At 46.8% G+C, this 22,671-nt stretch overlaps 1 protein-coding gene across 2 annotated transcripts in view; it reads right to left on the bottom strand.

Moving 5' to 3' along the window:
- COL7A1 (collagen type VII alpha 1 chain) overlaps window positions 1–22,671 on the bottom strand; it is a 294,429-nt gene that overhangs the window by 146,867 nt on the left and 124,891 nt on the right. For both annotated transcript variants that reach the window (XM_077451699.1, XM_077451698.1), the window contains exons 24-29: window positions 22,501–22,647; window positions 22,252–22,380; window positions 20,419–20,565; window positions 17,346–17,482; window positions 15,896–16,022; window positions 13,880–14,023 (exon numbers count right to left, since the gene is read on the bottom strand). In XM_077451699.1, the coding sequence (XP_077307825.1) occupies window positions 13,880–14,023; window positions 15,896–16,022; window positions 17,346–17,482; window positions 20,419–20,565; window positions 22,252–22,380; window positions 22,501–22,647 (831 nt within the window). The remainder of the gene's footprint in view (window positions 1–13,879; window positions 14,024–15,895; window positions 16,023–17,345; window positions 17,483–20,418; window positions 20,566–22,251; window positions 22,381–22,500; window positions 22,648–22,671) is intronic.

Below are 22,671 nucleotides of genomic sequence, written 5' to 3'. Positions count from 1 at the left end.
AGTTCTTATAAGGACTGGTAACTTGGTATAGGGTGCTACGGTACATAGGCTTGAGTGCGGTACAGTCTGCTGTTCTGTAAGGACCGCTATCGGTCCACAATACATAGGGTTGCCGTGCACTACTGCTGACCGCTGCCCTATACTGCAGCAGTCCTTCATTGGTATAGGGACTGACGTACAGTCTGCTAATCACTAACACACAACCTGCTTGTTCCACAAAAGTTCTTATAAGGACTGGTAACTTGGTATAGGGTGCTACGGTACATAGGCTTGAGTGCGGTACAGTCTGCTGTTCTGTAAGGACCGCTATCGGTCCACAATAGATAGGGTTGACGTGCACCACTGCTGACCGCTGCCCTATACTGCAGCAGTCCTTCAGCGGTATAGGGACTGACGTACAGTCTGCTAAACACTAATACACAACCTGCTTGGTCCACAAAAGTTCTTATAAGGACTGGTAACTTGGTATAGGGTGCTACGGTACATAGGCTTGAGTGCGGTACAGTCTGCTGTTCTGTAAGGACCGCTATCGGTCCACAATAGATAGGGTTGACGTGCACCACTGCTGACCGCTGCCCTATACTGCAGCAGTCCTTCAGCGGTATAGGGACTGACGTACAGTCTGCTAAACACTAATACACAACCTGCTTGGTCCACAAAAGTTCTTATAAGGACTGGTAACTTGGTATAGGGTGCTACGGTACATAGGCTTGAGTGCGGTACAGTCTGCTGTTCTGTAAGGACCGCTATAGGTCCACAATAGATAGGGTTGACGTGCACCACTGCTGACCGCTCACCTATACTGCAGCAGTCCTTCAGCGGTATAGGGACTGACGCACAGTCTGCTAAACACTAACACACAACCTGCTTGGTCCACAAAAGTTTTTATAAGGACTGGTAACTTGGTATAGGGTGCTACGGTACATAGGCCTGAGTGCGTTACAGTCTGCTGTTCTGTAAGGACCGCTATCGGTCCACAATACATAGGGTTGCCGTGCACTACTGCTGACCGCTGCCCTATACTGCAGCAGTCCTTCATTGGTATAGGGACTGACGTACAGTCTGCTAATCACTAACACACAACCTGCTTGGTCCACAAAAGTTCTTATAAGGACTGGTAACTTGGTATAGGGTGCTACGGTACATAGGCCTGAGTGCGTTACAGTCTGCTGTTCTGTAAGGACCGCTATCGGTCCACAATACATAGGGTTGACGTGCACCACTGCTGACCGCTGCCCTATACTGCAGCAGTCCTTCAGCGGTATAGGGACTGACGTACAGTCTGCTAAACACTAATACACAACCTGCTTGGTCCACAAAAGTTCTTATAAGGACTGGTAACTTGGTATAGGGTGCTACGGTACATAGGCTTGAGTGCGGTACAGTCTGCTGTTCTGTAAGGACCGCTATCGGTCCACAATACATAGGGTTGCCGTGCACTACTGCTGACCGCTGCCCTATACTGCAGCAGTCCTTCATTGGTATAGGGACTGACGTACAGTCTGCTAATCACTAACACACAACCTGCTTGTTCCACAAAAGTTCTTATAAGGACTGGTAACTTGGTATAGGGTGCTACGGTACATAGGCTTGAGTGCGGTACAGTCTGCTGTTCTGTAAGGACCGCTATCGGTCCACAATAGATAGGGTTGACGTGCACCACTGCTGACCGCTGCCCTATACTGCAGCAGTCCTTCAGCGGTATAGGGACTGACGTACAGTCTGCTAAACACTAATACACAACCTGCTTGGTCCACAAAAGTTCTTATAAGGACTGGTAACTTGGTATAGGGTGCTACGGTACATAGGCTTGAGTGCGGTACAGTCTGCTGTTCTGTAAGGACCGCTATCGGTCCACAATACATAGGGTTGACGTGCACCACTGCTGACCGCTGCCCTATACTGCAGCAGTCCTTCAGCGGTATAGGGACTGACGTACAGTCTGCTAAACACTAATACACAACCTGCTTGGTCCACAAAAGTTCTTATAAGGACTGGTAACTTGGTATAGGGTGCTACGGTACATAGGCTTGAGTGCGGTACAGTCTGCTGTTCTGTAAGGACCGCTATCGGTCCACAATACATAGGGTTGCCGTGCACTACTGCTGACCGCTGCCCTATACTGCAGCAGTCCTTCATTGGTATAGGGACTGACGTACAGTCTGCTAATCACTAACACACAACCTGCTTGTTCCACAAAAGTTCTTATAAGGACTGGTAACTTGGTATAGGGTGCTACGGTACATAGGCTTGAGTGCGGTACAGTCTGCTGTTCTGTAAGGACCGCTATCGGTCCACAATAGATAGGGTTGACGTGCACCACTGCTGACCGCTGCCCTATACTGCAGCAGTCCTTCAGCGGTATAGGGACTGACGTACAGTCTGCTAAACACTAATACACAACCTGCTTGGTCCACAAAAGTTCTTATAAGGACTGGTAACTTGGTATAGGGTGCTACGGTACATAGGCTTGAGTGCGGTACAGTCTGCTGTTCTGTAAGGACCGCTATCGGTCCACAATAGATAGGGTTGACGTGCACCACTGCTGACCGCTGCCCTATACTGCAGCAGTCCTTCAGCGGTATAGGGACTGACGTACAGTCTGCTAAACACTAATACACAACCTGCTTGGTCCACAAAAGTTCTTATAAGGACTGGTAACTTGGTATAGGGTGCTACGGTACATAGGCTTGAGTGCGGTACAGTCTGCTGTTCTGTAAGGACCGCTATAGGTCCACAATAGATAGGGTTGACGTGCACCACTGCTGACCGCTCACCTATACTGCAGCAGTCCTTCAGCGGTATAGGGACTGACGCACAGTCTGCTAAACACTAACACACAACCTGCTTGGTCCACAAAAGTTTTTATAAGGACTGGTAACTTGGTATAGGGTGCTACGGTACATAGGCCTGAGTGCGTTACAGTCTGCTGTTCTGTAAGGACCGCTATCGGTCCACAATACATAGGGTTGCCGTGCACTACTGCTGACCGCTGCCCTATACTGCAGCAGTCCTTCATTGGTATAGGGACTGACGTACAGTCTGCTAATCACTAACACACAACCTGCTTGGTCCACAAAAGTTCTTATAAGGACTGGTAACTTGGTATAGGGTGCTACGGTACATAGGCCTGAGTGCGTTACAGTCTGCTGTTCTGTAAGGACCGCTATCGGTCCACAATACATAGGGTTGACGTGCACCACTGCTGACCGCTGCCCTATACTGCAGCAGTCCTTCAGCGGTATAGGGACTGACGTACAGTCTGCTAAACACTAATACACAACCTGCTTGGTCCACAAAAGTTCTTATAAGGACTGGTAACTTGGTATAGGGTGCTACGGTACATAGGCTTGAGTGCGGTACAGTCTGCTGTTCTGTAAGGACCGCTATCGGTCCACAATACATAGGGTTGCCGTGCACTACTGCTGACCGCTGCCCTATACTGCAGCAGTCCTTCATTGGTATAGGGACTGACGTACAGTCTGCTAATCACTAACACACAACCTGCTTGTTCCACAAAAGTTCTTATAAGGACTGGTAACTTGGTATAGGGTGCTACGGTACATAGGCTTGAGTGCGGTACAGTCTGCTGTTCTGTAAGGACCGCTATCGGTCCACAATAGATAGGGTTGACGTGCACCACTGCTGACCGCTGCCCTATACTGCAGCAGTCCTTCAGCGGTATAGGGACTGACGTACAGTCTGCTAAACACTAATACACAACCTGCTTGGTCCACAAAAGTTCTTATAAGGACTGGTAACTTGGTATAGGGTGCTACGGTACATAGGCTTGAGTGCGGTACAGTCTGCTGTTCTGTAAGGACCGCTATCGGTCCACAATAGATAGGGTTGACGTGCACCACTGCTGACCGCTGCCCTATACTGCAGCAGTCCTTCAGCGGTATAGGGACTGACGTACAGTCTGCTAAACACTAATACACAACCTGCTTGGTCCACAAAAGTTCTTATAAGGACTGGTAACTTGGTATAGGGTGCTACGGTACATAGGCTTGAGTGCGGTACAGTCTGCTGTTCTGTAAGGACCGCTATAGGTCCACAATAGATAGGGTTGACGTGCACCACTGCTGACCGCTCACCTATACTGCAGCAGTCCTTCAGCGGTATAGGGACTAAGAGTTTTGTCACAGGGTCATTTAAAAAATGACATGCAGAGGAAGAGGCAGGCCCTTCCGCAGGGGTGGTAGGGGTAGGGCAGGAGCAACAGGCTTGAGCCAAAGTGGGAAGTTGCAGAAGGTGCGTTCAATTACTTTAAAGGATGCACCAGACTTGGTTGAGTGGCTCGCTCAGCCTTACTCTTCTGCACCCTCCTCATCCTCTCGATCTGCACCCTCTTCTTCACTCTCTGCTATGTGCACCCCCAAAGACACTACCACCAACAACACGACCACCACCACCACCACCACATACCTTCCGCTTGAGTCACTGGAATTATTTTCCGATCCATATCAAGAGGACATTTCTGATGCGCAGCCACTCTTGGTATTGGATCAGGAAGAGGAGGTAGCAACAAGCGCTACTCAGCAGTCTGACGCCAGTACCCAGATCAGCCCAAGGAGGAGGTTGGTCCCCGGTGTTGCTGCCTACTCTACTTATAGCGGTGGGGAAGGTGACGTTGATGATGACGTGTCTAGTGATGTCACGTGGGTGCCCACAAGAGAGGAAGAGGAGGGGAGTTCAGAGGGAGATATGGACCAGCAGATAGGGAGGAGAAGCAGCAATGACTTACATTGCACAGCAGGGACAAAGCAGACTGCAAATGTATCAGGAGCGAGTCATCGACCATGTACGGTCACATCTGGCGCTCCCAGGACACCGGCACATGGCTCCGCAGTGTGGGCTTTTTTTAACGTGTCCGCTGCTGACAATAGCGTTGCCATCTGCAATCTTTGCAGTCAACGCGTTAGTCGCGGTAAGCCCAATACTCACCTAGGGACGACCGCCTTAAGAAGGCACATGAGCAGCCATCACCGAGCCCAGTGGGAGCAACGGAACACACAAAGCCACACTGCAGGCTCTCACCGTCCAGCCTCGTCTTCTACTTCTCCTTCTCCTCTCTCCTCACAATTGTCCTCCACTCCACCTTCCATCACGCCAAGCTCACATTTTTCTGCAAAAAGGCAGGCTTCCGTGGGCCTAATGTTTGAGCGTAAAAAAATGATGACGCCGGATAACCCTCTTGCCCAACGGTTGGCGGCTGGCTTGTCAGAACTCATAGCCCGCCAACTACTGCCATATAAACTGGTGGACTCGGAGGCCTTTCGCAAATTTGTGGCCATTGGAACACCACAATGGAAGGTCCCAGGAAGGAAGTATTTCTCAGAGAAGGGCATCCCAGAGCTATATGGCCATGTTCAGCGGCAAGTGAATGTATCTCTGGCACACAGTGTCGGTGCCAAGATACATCTGACCACAGACACGTGGTCTAGCAAACACGGGCAGGGAAGGTATATCAGTTTTACTGCCCACTGGGTGAACCTTCTGACGGCCGTCAAGCATGTAACCCGTGGCACCCGTGTAGATTTGGTTTTACCGCCACGGATTGCATGCAGGCCTGACTCTTCTTCTCCTCCTCCTACTCCATCCTCCTCCCTCTCCTCCTCAGCTGCCTCCTCCTTTTCCGCTGCTAGCGTCTCTTCCACTGCACCGCCCAAGCTCCCCAGAACCTATTCCACATGCCAGGTGAGACGTTGCCATGCCGTGCTGCGTCTGTTGTGCCTGGAAGCAAAGAGCCACACTGGCCCGGCACTCCTTTCAGCTTTGCGTTCACAGGCAGATGAGTGGCTAACACCGCTCAATTTGACAGTTGGTAAAGTGGTGTGTGACAACGGTGCCAATCTGCTTAGCGCATTGAAACAGGGCAAAATCACGCACGTGCCGTGCATGGCACACGTCTTAAACTTGGTCGTGCAGCGATTCCTTGTCAAATACCCTGGGGTCCAGGACATCTTGCGGCAGGCAAGGAAAATCTCGGCCCATTTCAGAAGATCTTACACGGCCATGGCTCGCCTTGCTGACATTCAGCGGCGACACCATCTGCCGGTCAGACGTCTTATTTGCGATTGCCCGACGCGATGGAACTCAACCTTCTATATGCTTGATAGGCTGCTCCAGCAGAAACGTGCAGTTAACGTCTACCTGTATGAACTCTGCGAAAGAAACGGTTCTGGGGAGCTGGGTTTTTTTTCACCGCGCCAGTGGCTGCTCATGCGCGACACATGCAGACTTCTGCGGCCATTTGAGGAGATCACCAAACTGGTCAGTCGCAGCCATGGCGCCATCAGTGACATGGTACCTTATGCCTTCTTTCTGGAGCGTGCATTGCGTCGTGTCATTGATCAGGCTGTGGAGGAGCAGGAGCGGGAAGATGAGGAAGTCGCAATGCTGGATGAATTCCCAGGGGGGGCTACTCTATCTGAGACAAGTCAACAACAGGAGTCTGATGAGGAGTCAGAGGAGGATGGTGCCGGGGCGGATGAGCAGGAGCAAGAAGAGCATGCTTTAAACCTTTCTGGGATCCCTGTTGTGCGAGGATGGGGAGAGGAGAATGAAGAGGACGACATTATCCTGGATGATGAGCAGGAGCCAGGCCACCACACCGCTTCCACTTTAGTGCAAATGGGGGCCTTCATGCTCCAGTGTTTTAATAGGGACCCCCGTATAAAAAGCATGAGGGTCAAGGACCAGTACTGGGTGGCAACGTACTTAGACCCCCGGTACAAACACAAAATGGCGGAAATGTTACCGCCGTCGCAGAGGGCTGTCAGAATGCAGCACTTCCAGGCCTTGCTTCGAGAAATGCTGCATTCTGCTTTTGCGTGCGCTGGCAGAGGAGCAATTCCCACTCCCAGAGAAGGATTTGCGGGTACCAATCCAACAGCGCCTGCAAGAAGAGGCCGGTTTGAAGATGTGTTGGTGACTTCGGATATGAGGTCATTCTTTCAGCCGACCCATCGACAGGTGTCATCCGGATCCAGCATCAGGGAACGCCTAGACCGTCAGGTGTCCGACTACATTGGGTTAACGGCCGATGTGGACGCTCTGAGGAGTGATGAACCCCTAGACTACTGGGTGGGCAGGCTTGACCTCTGGCCAGAGCTTGCCCAATTTGCAATCGAACTGTTGGCTTGCCCCTCATCCAGTGTCCTGTCCGAAAGGACGTTCAGCGCAGCAGGGGGGATTGTGACCGATAAGCGTACTCGCCTAGCTCACCACAGTGTTAACTACCTCACATTTCTAAAAATGAATGAGGCATGGATCTCGGAGGAATTCAACACATGTGATCAGTAGACCATGTATATGTCTATAAACAATTTTTGGAATCAAGCACACAGACCTTCTTAATTCATTTGGCTCACTTCCCTGACCCAAAAAAGCACACCGTACTATATGCCCCTACCCTCCTCTTTGAAGAGGTTGAGCGGTGTCATATTTCTACTGGGGCTGCTTATTATGAGGGGTTCCCACCATCCCTGTGCTGTGCTGACTTCCTCCTGGGTGTTCTTATTATGAGGGGCTCCCACCATCCCTGTGCTGTGCTGACTTCCTCCTGGGGGTTCTTATTATGAGGGGATCACACCATCCCTGTGCTGTGCTGACTTCCTCCTGGGGCTGCTTACGGTGCTGCTGTCAGCGCTGTATGTCACGGAGCTGCTGTCAGCGCTGTATGTCACGGAGCTGCTGTCAGCGCTGTATGTCACGGAGCTGCTGTCAGCGCTGTATGTCACGGAGCTGCTGTCAGCGCTGTATGTCACGGAGCTGCTGTCAGCGCTGTATGTCACGGAGCTGCTGTCAGCGCTGTATGTCACGGAGCTGCTGTCAGCGCTGTATGTCACGGAGCTGCTGTCAGCGCTGTATGTCACGGAGCTGCTGTCAGCGCTGTATGTCACGGAGCTGCTGTCAGCGCTGTATGTCACGGAGCTGCTGTCAGCGCTGTATGTCACGGAGCTGCTGTCAGCGCTGTATGTCACGGAGCTGCTGTCAGCGCTGTATGTCACGGAGCTGCTGTCAGCGCTGTATGTCACGGTGCTGCTGTCAGCGCTGTATGTCACGGAGCTGCTGTCAGCGCTGTATGTCACGGAGCTGCTGTCAGCGCTGTATGTCACGGTGCTGCTGTCAGCGCTGTATGTCACGGAGCTGCTGTCAGCGCTGTATGTCACGGAGCTGCTGTCAGCGCTGTATGTCACGGAGCTGCTGTCAGCGCTGTATGTCACGGAGCTGCTGTCAGCGCTGTATGTCACGGAGCTGCTGTCAGCGCTGTATGTCACGGAGCTGCTGTCAGCGCTGTATGTCACGGAGCTGCTGTCAGCGCTGTATGTCACGGTGCTGCTGTCAGCGCTGTATGTCACGGAGCTGCTGTCAGCGCTGTATGTCACGGAGCTGCTGTCAGTGCTGTATGTCACGGAGCTGCTGTCAGCGCTGTATGTCACGGAGCTGCTGTCAGCGCTGTATGTCACGGAGCTGCTGTCAGCGCTGTATGTCACGGTGCTGCTGTCAGCGCTGTATGTCACGGAGCTGCTGTCAGCGCTGTATGTCACGGAGCTGCTGTCAGCGCTGTATGTCACGGAGCTGCTGTCAGCGCTGTATGTCACGGAGCTGCTGTCAGCGCTGTATGTCACGGAGCTGCTGTCAGCGCTGTATGTCACGGTGCTGCTGTCAGCGCTGTATGTCACGGAGCTGCTGTCAGCGCTGTATGTCACGGAGCTGCTGTCAGTGCTGTATGTCACGGAGCTGCTGTCAGCGCTGTATGTCACGGAGCTGCTGTCAGCGCTGTATGTCACGGAGCTGCTGTCAGCGCTGTATGTCACGGTGCTGCTGTCAGCGCTGTATGTCACGGAGCTGCTGTCAGCGCTGTATGTCACGGAGCTGCTGTCAGCGCTGTATGTCACGGAGATGCTGTCAGCGCTGTATGTCACGGAGCTGCTGTCAGCGCTGTATGTCACGGAGCTGCTGTCAGCGCTGTATGTCACGGTGCTGATGTCAGTGCTCTGTATTACGGTGCTGCTGTCAGTGCTCTGTATCTCCTGCACCCTCTTGTTTGCCTACCCTGGTCCCTGACCTTCCCTCTCCTCCATTGCCTTCATTAGCTCCATAGTCCTGAATTGTCAGAACAATTTCCCAAATAAAAAAAAAATGCTTGTAGTTATCGATCCCAAATTCACCTCATACATGTATTATGCTATTGTCCAGGTGGTGGGACTACGTGCTACCCCCTAATAATTACCCCGTGGCCGCAAATTCGACCTAAAGGTTTGCGAAATTCGCCTCCCATTGAAGTCAATGGAGCCCGCGGCGAACGGTCGTTTTCGCGAACGTTTGTGTCCGTTCGCGTTTCGCGTTCGCGAAACGTCCCGTCGGAAGTTCGTCCATCACTAATGGTCAGTCCAATGGTCAGGAATGGCACTCCAACTACGTGACAGCTACATATCCCATGGTGCTCCGCTGGTTGACCTAAGCTGGCCACATTAAGGCCAACTGATGGCCTTCTAAGGATATTACTCATCCCACCACCTTTCAACCCAGCTCCTCTAATATTTGTAGTCTTTATCTGCTTTAGCATAGAATTTGAGGGATAGTGAGACATTCTGTAATTGGCCCAGTTAAGCCTAGTACATATGATCAGAAAATCGGATGCAAAATACCATTCGTCCAATAATCTGATCATTAGCACATTAGTACTTTCGAGAGCCAATCACAACAGTTTGTTCGAAATTATCCAAAGGCACAAATGCAAAGCATTTTCTCGAACGATACCAGAACGTACGATTTTCATATATCCGCTTGCTGACCGCCTCACGTAGGAGTACGGTGGCAGAGCGGCTCTCCTGTGCCGGGCCACGTACCTCGTATGTGGTCTGGGACTTTCGGGGGCACCTGCCACATCTGTACAGTGATTAAACACAGCACAAGCTGATCAGCGGGTGCCGGCCAATGGATGTCCGCCAGAACCCAATGATCAGCGAGGAGAGACACAGAACAGAGCTCTGTCTATGTAAACAAGCAGAGCTCTGTTCTGTCAGCAGAGATGTAGTGGGCTATTGGGCAGCACAGCGATGTAGTGGGTAGCACTCTCACCTAGCAGTAAGAAGGGTCGCTGGTTTGAATCCCAACCACGATACTACCTGCCTGGAGTTTGCATGTTCTCCCTGTACCTGCGTGGGTTTCCTCCGGGTGCTCCGGTTTCCTCCCACACTCCAAAGACATGCAGGTAGGTTAATTGGCTTCTGTCCAAAATTGGCCCCAGTATATGAATGGGGACCTTGGATTGTGGGCTCCTTGGGGGTAGGGACTGATGTGAGTGTGCAATGTATAGGGATAGGGACAATTGTAGACACTCACTCAGGATGGACTGGTGTCTTTATTCAACCTAACTAACTATGAAACTATGTACTGGATTTTGTTTCCCTGCAGGGAATAAAATCCACCACATCCCTTAGTAAAAACAGCACACATAGTAAAGACAAAAACACTGGTTAGGCACACATTATCCCTTTGAACGCCCAGGTAGAGAAGACACAGTGCTTTATGCATGGAAGCAGTTGAATAATAAAAAGTAGGCTACTCACAAGAGAGTAGAGGAACAGCGCTTTGTGTATCATGCTGGTCTCGCTCTGTAAACCCGTGGTCAGTCCCGATGTGCCCACATCTATGTATGTCCCGCTGGCGGCTTGTGTAGATGGTATCCAGCATAAGCAGCTCAGTCCAGGCAGTGGAGGACGCTGACAGCTCGGGGATGATGTCACTTCCAGAGGAGGAGGCGGCTTTGCATTCAGAGCTTGCATGCTCCTTCTTCAGGCCAACCCTTTGATCGCCCTGGATGTTTACCCCTTTCCCAGCCAGTGTCATTAGTACAGTGACAGTGCATATTTTTAGCACTGATCACTCTATTAGTGTCACTGGTTTCAACAAAATGTCAAAAGTGTCAGTTAGTGTCTGTTTGTCCACTGCAATATTGCAATCCCGCTGTAAGTCGCTGGGACAGAGTGGCTGTGTCCTTGCAGTCGCTGTGTCCCAAAAGACATGAATGGAAAAGCTGGCACTGGGATGCACAGACCACCTGTGCATCCCTGTGCTGGTTAAAAATGGCCCTGCACGGGCTCATGTAATCGCCCCATGTGAATGAGGCCTTTTCTCTGCACTGCATACAGCTGAACAGAGTAGTGGGGAGCAAAGAGAAGGCAAGCATATAGAGCTGGTGGGGCCACCATTAATGCAAACACACATTTTTGTTTTGCCTTGAAGTAACGTTCTTGACAACCAATTGCAGAAGGCAAGTGCGGAGGTTTCCAATTTTGACTTGAAGGTGTATAACCACCGCACTTGTCTTCCTACTGCTAATAAAAGTTAAATTCAATAAATTCTGATCTAAGAGTAGGTACAGCAGGATGAGTTTCCAAATGTGTATCTACTTGTTGGGAACTGATTGTTAATGTCCTATATACCGGGAACCCATACATAGATAACAGAAAACTGAAACAAAAAGGGCCCATGACTTGGTATTGGATAAATGTTTGTGTCATTTTTTTAGGAGAACAGCAGAAGACTTCTTTTTAGGAGAACAGCAGAAGACTTCTTTTTAGGAGAACAGCAGAAGACTTCTTTTTAGGAGAACAGCAGAAGACTTCTTTTAAGGAGAACAGCAGAAGACTTCTTTTTAGGAGAACAGCAGAAGACTTATTTTTAGGAGAACAGCAGAAGACTTCTTTTAAGGAGAACAGCAGAAGACTTCTTTTTAGGAGAACAGCAGAAGACTTCTTTTTAGGAGAACAGCAGAAGACTTCTTTTAAGGAGAACAGCAGAAGACTTCTTTTTAGGAGAACAGCAGAAGACTTCTTTTTAGGAGAACAGCAGAAGACTTCTTTTTAGGAGAACAGCAGAAGACTTCTTTTAAGGAGAACAGCAGAAGACTTCTTTTTAGGAGAACAGCAGAAGACTTCTTTTTAGGAGAACAGCAGAAGACTTCTTTTTAGGAGAACAGCAGAAGACTTATTTTTAGGAGAACAGCAGAAGACAACAGAAGACTTCTTTTTAGGAGAACAGCAGAAGACTTCTTTTTAGGAGAACAGCAGAAGACTTCTTTTAAGGAGAACAGCAGAAGACTTATTTTTAGGAGAACAGCAGAAGACTTCTTTTTAGGAGAACAGCAGAACACTTATTTTTAGGAGAACAGCAGAACACTTATTTTTAGGAGAACAGCAGAACACTTATTTTTAGGAGAACAGCAGAAGACTTCTTTTAAGGAGAACAGCAGAAGACTTATTTTTAGGAGAACAGCAGAAGACTTATTTTTAGGAGAACAGCAGAAGACTTCTTTTTAGGAGAACAGCAGAAGACAACAGAAGACTTCTTTTTAGGAGAACAGCAGAAGACAACAGAAGACTTCTTTTTAGGAGAACAGCAGAAGACTTCTTTTTAGGAGAACAGCAGAAGACAACAGAAGACTTCTTTTTAGGAGAACAGCAGAAGACAACAGAAGACTTATTTTTAGGAGAACAGCAGAAGACTTCTTTTTAGGAGAACAGCAGAAGACTTCTTTTTAGGAGAACAGCAGAAGACTTCTTTTTAGGAGAACAGCAGAAGACAACAGAAGACTTCTTTTTAGGAGAACAGCAGAAGACAACAGAAGACTTCTTTTTAGGAGAACAGCAGAAGACTTCTTTTTAGGAGAACAGCAGAAGACTTCTTTTAAGGAGAACAGCAGAAGACTTATTTTTAGGAGAACAGCAGAAGACTTATTTTTAGGAGAACAGCAGAAGACTTATTTTTAGGAGAACAGCAGAAGACTTATTTTTAGGAGAACAGCAGAAGACAACAGAAGACTTCTTTTTAGGAGAACAGCAGAAGACAACAGAAGACTTCTTTTTAGGAGAACAGCAGAAGACTTCTTTTTAGGAGAACAGCAGAAGACTTCTTTTTAGGAGAACAGCAGAAGACTTCTTTTTAGGAGAACAGCAGAAGACTTATTTTTAGGAGAACAGCAGAAGACAACAGAAGACTTATTTTTAGGAGAACAGCAGAAGACAACAGAAGACTTCTTTTTAGGAGAACAGCAGAAGACTTATTTTTAGGAGAACAGCAGAAGACTTATTTTTAGGAGAACAGCAGAAGACAACAGAAGACTTCTTTTTAGGAGAACAGCAGAAGACTTCTTTTTAGGAGAACAGCAGAAGACTTCTTTTAAGGAGAACAGCAGAAGACTTATTTTTAGGAGAACAGCAGAAGACTTCTTTTTAGGAGAACAGCAGAAGACAACAGAAGACTTATTTTTAGGAGAACAGCAGAAGACTTCTTTTTAGGAGAACAGCAGAAGACTTCTTTTTAGGAGAACAGCAGAAGACTTATTTTTAGGAGAACAGCAGAAGACTTCTTTTTAGGAGAACAGCAGAAGACTTCTTTTTAGGAGAACAGCAGAAGACTTCTTTTTAGGAGAACAGCAGAAGACTTATTTTTAGGAGAACAGCAGAAGACTTATTTTTAGGAGAACAGCAGAAGACTTCTTTTAAGGAGAACAGCAGAAGACTTATTTTTAGGAGAACAGCAGAAGACTTATTTTTAGGAGAACAGCAGAAGACTTATTTTTAGGAGAACAGCAGAAGACTTATTTTTAGGAGAACAGCAGAAGACTTATTTTTAGGAGAACAGCAGAAGACAACAGAAGACTTCTTTTTAGGAGAACAGCAGAAGACAACAGAAGACTTCTTTTTAGGAGAACAGCAGAAGACAACAGAAGACTTCTTTACAAAAAGTGACCATGACTTGGTACTGGATAAGTGTGTCATTTTTTAGGAGAACAGCAGAAGAAGTCTTCATACATGAAACAAAGGTGAAAAGTGGCATTTTTAGGTAATATGAAATTCCTTACCGGCAGCCCTGATAGCGTTCGATGCCTGCGACACGTCATCCGAGGATGGTCCATCCGCCAAGAGCACCAAAACCCCGGGCACATTCTGTCTCCTTCCATAAACCGGGGAGAACAGATAGTTCCTGGCAAAGTCTATGGCTCCACCTGGAGAAAATGTAAGGTACAGAAATAATGGATACATGTTCCATACTCCACATGGAATAACAGCTAACATCAAGACATGGCAATACATATAATACTGAATAATGAGAATAAATACAGAACCGCTCTCTCCCATGGACAAAATAAGTCTTAGTACCATGCATAAAACAAGAATCTACACATTGTAAAGTAAGTGGTGGTTGATCCCTAAGCTATAAAATTAAAAGTGACAGTGTGATGGGACCGAAGTTCCCGGTGGACCAGACGGTATTGAAAGGTGGCCAACGCGTATAACCATTGCTGTTTTTAGCTCCATTAAAATAGTTTTTGGTGATGCACAAGGTCAGTGCGCCCTCCCTTTTTTCTTATATGCCTACACTGACGCCCTAGCCTGAACCTGTATACAGGTCTAGCTGGAGTAGCCCACTGGACTATATATTGCTTTTATGACTTTTTCCCTGAACTTTTTTAAGCTCTGTTTGTTTTATATTGACACCCCCCAGCAGTTTGCACTAAGCCAGTGGTTTCAAACTGGTCGCCCTCCAGTTGTTGCGGAACTACAAGTCCCATGAGGCATGACTCCCACAGGCAGAGAAATGATGGGACTTGTAGTTCCGCAACAGCTGGAGGGCTGCCAGTTTGAGACCCCCGCACTAAGCTCTCCAAAGCGCACCTGTATTACCTTATATACAGTTTACTGATCCAGCACTGCTTTCTCCTCTACTCTCTGATAAGACACACACTTAGTGGCGGGCGGTGCAATTTTTTTAGTGGGGGGGGGGGTTTTGGTGGCGTACTGTTTGCCGCACTAATCGGGTGCTTCAAAAAAGCGCTTAAAAAAAAACACCCCCGCCACTGTAATTGAGGCGAACAACCCCTGAATAGGGGGTGGCCACGGCAGCCATGGATAGATTCATGCTATGCATGAATCTATCCATTATTCATATAGGGCAGGGATCTGCAATTAGCGGACCTCCAGCTGTTGCAAAATTACAAGTCCCATCATGCCTCTGCCTCTGGGTGTCATGCTGGTGGCTGTCAGACTCTTTCTATACCTCATGGGAGTTGTAGTTCTGCAAAAGCATGCAGACATAGGACACCCCCCCCCCCCCCCCTTTAAATGAGAATTCTACATGCAAAAATGACCCACAAGTGTTTTTTTCTTACCAATACTATTCCTTTATATTGGCTTGTGAAATTTACAAATGCAGCAATTTAGAAATTGGATGAAAGGTTTAGCGCTGGGAAACACTTTTTGAACGATAAAAAGTGCATTATATATACAGCTGAATAGATCAGACCAAAATGAGGGACAAATGAGGACGAAAGAGGGACAGAGGGACATTGCTCTAAATCACGGACAGTGCCTTGAAATCCGGGACAGTTGAAAGCTATGCATATCAGGAATATGAAATGTTGGGTTTAAATACCTCCCAACATTTTCAGATGGGAATAAGGGACACCTACTAACAAATGTATGTAGGCATAAGACACGCCAAGGGCCACACCCCCTTAAAGGAGAATTAAGCAAAAAAAATAGGTTCAATAAATCCACAAGGGCCTTTTTTTTACCACTACTATTCCTTTATATTGGCTTTTAAAATGTACAAATGCAGCAATTTAGAATTTGGATGAAAGGTTTAGCGCTCGGAAACACTTTTTGAAAGATAAAAAGTGCATTTTATATACAACTATATAGATCAGACCAAAATGAGGGACAAATGAGGAGGAAAGAGGGACAGAGGGACATTGCTCCAAATCAGGGACAGTCCCTCGAAATCCGGGACAGCTGAAAGCTATGCATATCAGGAATATGAAATGTTGGGTTTACATTTAAGTTGCTTCTGTAACATTTTTTTTTTGGCTACTTCTTACCGATAGCAGTTCCACTTGGATCGGTAAAAGGGATGTTTTGGACTTGCTGTAGGACTGTTCTGAGCTCGCTGGATCTGTTCAGTAGCACGGAGGGCCTCTGCCGGAAACTGTAAGAGCCCACAGACACCTATAGAAAATAATGACACATAAAAGATTGGAACAATTTTATAGACCAGAAAACGAGGACGATATAGAAAAACACAGCCAGCAAGTGACAGGACAAGCTTCAACGTTATCTATATCTTGACGCACAAAAGAAATCTAAGAGTTGTAGTAATAAGGAAAACCTCTAGGTGGTGCTGTATGATTGTTTGCAAAAAAATATATAAGAAATCTGCAGATTCCAAGGAGGATCTAAAAAAAGGTGATCTTCGGCATTCCCTTCAGTCTTGCTCCTCTCCTCTACTAAAACTGCTTATACCGATTTCACTGCATTGCAAGCTTCTCACAATGTGCATTAGAAGCTGCAGCAAGTCATCTAGAGCCCGCCTCATTCCCTGGCTGGAGGACATCCAGCATCATCTAGACCAGCCTTTCTCAACCTTTTCAACACAGAGGAACCCTTGAAATAGTTCTCCTGTCCTTTCCTCCCCAGGCCTGATTGTCTCTGGCCTACTGCTTTCATTCTTTGGGTTTTGGTTCTTTCAATCATAGAGGCTCAGCATCCCATGTGGGCATTGCCTACTGCACTTTGCATGCTAATGCAGCCTGCTTAGGAACGCCCACTCCACCCATCAAGGCATTTTGATATTTGTATAACTCCTCCCAAGAGACAGCCCATGAACAGCACCCTGCTGGCCCCTCCCACCAGCCATGATCTGCCTGCATTGCATAGAGAAATGCGGAGACCAAAATGACATCTCTGGGTCTCAAACAGGGGCGGACTGACAACTCATGGGGCCCCCCGGGCAATAGGAGATTATGGGGCCCCTCGGCAATACGAGATTATGGGGCCACACAGTATACACACACAGTATACAATCACACAGTATACACAGACATGTACACACAGTATACACAGACATGTTTCTATTGGCTGAGAAGGCACTGGAGAGGTGGGGCAGCTATAATCTCTGGATTTTGAGACCAAAAGGATGTTGGTAAGGGACATTTCAGAGACAGATGTAAAAAAACACTGATTTTTACATACTGTCCCTGGTTTTACTGAGGCTGGAAACCCTGATGGGGCCCCCTAGTGGCTCGGGGCCCTCGGGCAGTGCCCGAGTGGCCCAATGGTCAGTCCGCCCCTGGTCTCAAATAAGGTACATAATAAAAATAGAAAGATTTTATTATACTATTTCATTAGCATTTTGATGAGCAGGGAAAGGAGGAACTGGGGAATAAAAATGCAGAATAAACTTCAGCTTGTAAACCTAACTTTTTCTTTTGAGATTTGGATCGGTGGGCGGAGTTAGATGCTATGTCAGGCTTATCTTGTAAAATGAGTTACCTGGGTGGCATTTGATCCAAGAGGTCCAACTGAGGAGATCACTTGAGAAAGGAATTTTTTTATTGCCTCTTCATTAAACTGGTTGTCCTGTGTGGTGTGCACCAAGAAGACAATGTCCAACCTTCCGTTTCCACAAACTGTACAAGAAACGGGTCATCGGTTAGAAGATTTCATGTTATCCTGTACACAGTCTCAGCTACTTCTACCAACCTGGAGACTCTATTAATCAGATCTATGAGTGAGTTATTGGGTCTGTACACCTGCTGTGCCCATTATGAGAGGTTCCCACCATCCGTGTGCTGAGTTCCCAGGTCTGTACACCCGCTGTGCTCATTATGGGGGGATCCCACCATCCCTGTGCTGAGTTCCTGGGTCTGTACACCTGCTGTGCTCATTATGGGGGGATCCCACCATCCCTATGCTGAGTTCCTGAGTCTGTACACCTGCTGTGCCCATTATGAGGAATTCCCACCATCCATGTGATGAGTTCCCGGGTCTGTACACCTGCTGTATCCATTATGAGGGGTTCCCACCATCCGTGTGCTGAGTTCCCTGGTCTGTACACCTGCTGTGCCCATTATGAGGGGTTCCCACTATCCCTGCACTGAGTTCCTGGGTCTGTACACCTGCTGTGCCCATTATGAGGAATTCCCACCATCCCTGTGATGAGTTCCTGGGTCTGTACACCTGCTGTGCTCATTATGAGGGGTTCCCACCATCCGTGTGCTAAGTTCCCTGGTCTGTACACCTGCTGTGCCCATTATGAGGGGTTCCCACTATCCCTGCACTGAGTTCCCTGGTCTGTACACCTGCTGTGCCCATTATGAGGAATTCCCACCATCCCTGTGATGAGTTCCCGGGTCTGTACACCTGCTGTATCCATTATGAGGGGTTCTCACCATCCCTGTGATGAGTTCCCGGGTCTGTACACCTGCTGTATCCATTATGAGGGGTTCGCACCATCCGTGTGCTGAGTTCCCTGGTCTGTACACCTGCTGTGCCCATTATGAGGAATTCCCACCATCCCTGTGATGAGTTCCCGGGTATGTACACCTGCTGTATCCATTATGAGGGGTTCCCACCATCCGTGTGCTGAGTTCCCTGGTCTGTACACCTGCTGTGCCCATTATGAGGGGTTCCCACTATCCCTGCACTGAGTTCCTGGGTCTGTACACCCGCTGTGCCCATTATGAGGAATTCCCACCATCCCTGTGATGAGTTCCTGGGTCTGTACACCTGCTGTGCCCATTATGAGGAATTCCCACCATCCCTTTGATGAGTTCCCGGGTCTGTACACCTGCTGTACCCATTATGAGAGATTCCCACCATCCCTGTGCTGAGTTCAGTGGTGGCTTTTTTTCTTTTGGGGGGTGGCAAACAGCACCATTCCCCCCCTCCGGGGAACAATTGGGACATCAAAGCCCCACACTTATCCCATCTAGGAAGTGGGCTGGGCAGCATGTTTGGCAGCTTTCTTCCTCCTCCTGTGGTGTGAATCACAGCGGCTTCCGCCATGCACCCCCCCCCCCTCCTCCTATGCATCCAATAGGATCGCCTGTCCTTTCACCCATTCGGGAAACGGGTATCAGACCCGGGCTTCCTGAGAGACGATTCAGTGTTAAAAAAGTGAATATTCATTTGCTTTTCTAACACACCTGGGTGGGCTCTGAGCGCAATGTTCTGCACCACAAGCCCACCCTATTTTGAAGCCTATTAGAGCCTATGGCTCTAATCAGGTGTCCTGAAAGGGGCCGGACACATTAATAAGGGGGTGGCAGCGGCAGCCGGTGATAGATTCATGCTATGCATGAATCCATCTATTATTCATATGGGTTGGGGCAAGGACAGAGGGGGCAGTGCCCCTTGCACCCTTAATGGACAAGCCACCCCTGGCTGACTTTCCAGGTCTGTATACCTGCTGTGCCCATTATGCGAGATTCCCACCATCCCTGTGCTGAGTTCCCTGGTCTATACACCTGCTGTGCCCATTATAAGTGCCTGCCACCATCTTCGTGCTGACTTTCTGGGTCTGTATACCTGCTGTCCCCATTATGAGGGGTTCCCACCATCCCAAGGAAATCAAGTTTAAACAGGCAGGCTTTTTCTTCCAGGCATTGCTGTAGCACACCACTCCTCCCTTCTCCTCCCTTCTTCTGGAAATGTGATGTTATTGGAAGCCCATTAAAATTACTTAATTTTTCTGGTAAAGTTAAGTATGTCTTATGGGCCTTGTCCCTCCCCCAGCCTGTGATTGGACAGTGAAAGGAGAAATAAAAGAGTGAAAAGCATGTTCCTTTTTGTTACATGAGCCCCGCAGCACAACTGATTGGCTCCACGTGTTGCTTTCATCTCTCCTGGTATGAGCTCTGCTGTACAGATACTAAAACCAAGTCAAATTCAGATACAGTGGAACCTTTGTTTACGAGCAACGCAGTAAAAGAGCAATTTGAAAGACGAGCAACTTTTCTTTTTTAATTCTGACTCAGCTTGCGAGTGTTGTCTCGCAAAACGAGCAGAATTCAAGTTAATGGGGTGTGCAGTACCGCATTTGGCCAGAGATGCGGGGGGGCGCTGGTGACACTCGGAACGGTTCGGAGTCGTCCGGAAATACTCGGCATCACTCAGAAATACTCCGTTCCTGAGTGTTTCCGAGACTTTCCGAGTTCAGCCGAGCCATCCCCGGGTATTTCCGAGGTTCTTTGGTGCCCCCCCCACCTCTGGCCACATGCAGTATTGCATGCAATAGGTCAATGTGGAACAAATTATCTTCATTTCCATTTATTTCTATAGGGAAACTCGCTTTGATATGCGAGTGTTTTGGCTTACAAGCATTCTCCGGAGCGTATTATGTTCGTAATCCAAGGTTCCACTGTATTTGTATTTAAAAGCAATACATTTAATGATGTTATAATGAATATAGAGCTGTACTACTGGATGGTGCACCTAGCAGTACTAACATTTAGGGCAGAATCTACCCAGTGTAGAATGCCCAGGAATACAAGACATCTGCACTGCTAAATGCCACAGCCCCATGCATCGGGACCTAAGCCATAAAATTAGACATCAGACTTACGGGTGTTTGCCAATGCAGTTGCAGCTTCCCCTTCCTGGCTTCCAGATAATGAGGCTACGCGAAATTGATAGCGAGCACCAGATATTAAGTTGTCAAGGTCATAAAATCCGGCATCTCCAGACACCAAGCGGCTTGTTTCCGGACCTCCTGTAAGAAATATTTACAGAGCTTATAAATAGAGAAAAGTTTATCATCTATGCAAGTGTTTTTTGCTCTAAATAAGATGATGCTCTAACACATGGGGACCTATGTATAAAAGCTTGCAGAACAAATGTGACCCACTTCCACACAGCTCCAGCAAATCGAGCTGTATTCTGTGTTATATAATTACATTGTATGATTGTAAGCGCCACCTTGTGGCCATAATGCGGTATTTGTTTTTAAATACCGCAGTCAGGGAAAAATTGGATTTTGACCACTAGATGGCGCTTACGATCGTATAAGATGATTATAACTCTGAATATGCCAAGTTTCATTGAAGATGTGTGGATGCGTGTCACATAGTCCATAGTAATGTATTTATGATTATGTTCTTCCAAGAGAAGGACTCAAAAATAAAGTGCATACAAGCACATGTTGGGGCTGGCAGCTGAGTGAGCCAATGCACAGTTTACCTTTAAGCAGGGTATATAGACACCAACCAATTTTAGGTTTAGGAGATCAGATCATCTGCACATTAACCCTGCCAGGTTCCCAAACTGAGATAGTTAATAAGTAATAGACGTGCACTGCCGAAAAATGTGTTTGTTTTTGTTTTATTCTTTTTTTTTTGTTGTTTTTTTGGTGTTTTCAGGTCATTCGTTAATATTGCAATTCAAAAATTCATAAATTTGAAAAAAATCTGAAATGTAAAAAAAATAAAAATCAAAAATTTGAAAAAAAATCTGAAATTCTGAAGTTAGAAAACAAAATCGGAGATTTGGAATTTCGAAAAAAAAGAAATCGGAAATTCAAAAAAATTTGGAAATTCAAAAAGCCGAAAATTCGAAAATCTGAAATAACTAACTAATAATAATTTAACTATTACTAACTATTATAGGTATTGGAATTTCCTTTCAAATTTGTCTGATAGTGAACGTAACGAATATGAATTTATCCGAAGTTACGAATTATCTGAAATAACAAATGGCGCATCTAAACAAATGGAACGGGAAAAGTAATAATAAATAATAATAATAAAACTTTTTTATTATTATTATTATTGTTATTTATTATTATTAATTAGTTACGTTCCATTTGTTTAGATGCGGCATTCGTTATTTTGGATAATTCGTAACTTTGGATGGATAGATATTCATTACATTCGCTAACAGCCAAATTTGAAAGGAAATTCCAACACCTATAATTTAATAGCTAATAATACTTTAGTTATAATTAGCTAGTTATCATTTCAGATTTTCTAATTTTTGGGTTTTTGAATTTAGGAATTTCTGATTTATTTAGACTTTCCGTATTTCTGTTTTTTTTTTATTTTAGTTTTTTTTTTTTAATTTCCGAATTGTTTGTGAATTTTCAAATTTCCAATTTTTTTTGAAATTTACAATTTTTTCCGAATTTCCTTTTATTTTCAATTTTTTTTTCTCCAAATTCACGATTTTTTTTGAATTGACAAATTTTCGAATATTTGAATTTTACGAAATTTTTGAATATTCAAATCTACAAATATTTGGAAAAGTTTTTCAAACGGGTTTTCGTTATTTGGATATTCGGAACGAAACGAATTGCACATGTCTAATAAGTAACCTTGAGAAATTGAATCAGTTCTGCCAGTAAAATATTTTTGTTCAAACCTATTTTTTTGTTTCTAAAACTCTAAAGAAAAAAAGTCCTTACCATCCACCCGCTTCCAGTAAATCCGATAGCCAGAACTTCCAGGGACCACCGACCACGTCAGCCTAACCCGTTGGCGCGTTACGTCTATCACCCGGAGGTCTCTGACGGGGTTTAAATCGGGGATGTTCGCTGAGCGGGGCAAAAGGCACAAAGAAAATGTTTTATGTTAAATGTGGAAGATTCTTTACTCTTTTACGAAGTCGTGGAGTTTCTATTTTTCTGTTTCCACTGAGAGGGGACACTACTTACGTGTTGTGACACTCGTGCTGACCGGCTGTCCCTGTCGGTTGCCCACCAGTGCTGTGACTTTCACAGTGTACCGCACACCCGGGGTCAGGTTGATCAGCTCAAAGGAGTTGGTGTTTCCTGGCACCTCCCTGGATTGCTCTGGACCACCTAGTGATGCACCAAGCAGGTATT

The sequence above is a fragment of the Lithobates pipiens genome, unplaced genomic scaffold (assembly GCF_037356315.1).
Source record: "Lithobates pipiens isolate NorthernLeopardFrog02 unplaced genomic scaffold, aLitPip1_a1.2 Scaffold_23, whole genome shotgun sequence".
In the NCBI taxonomy this organism is placed as follows: Eukaryota; Metazoa; Chordata; class Amphibia; order Anura; family Ranidae; genus Lithobates; species Lithobates pipiens.
The sequence above is the reverse complement of the archived record's forward strand: the minus strand, read 5'-3'. Positions and strand labels throughout refer to the sequence as shown.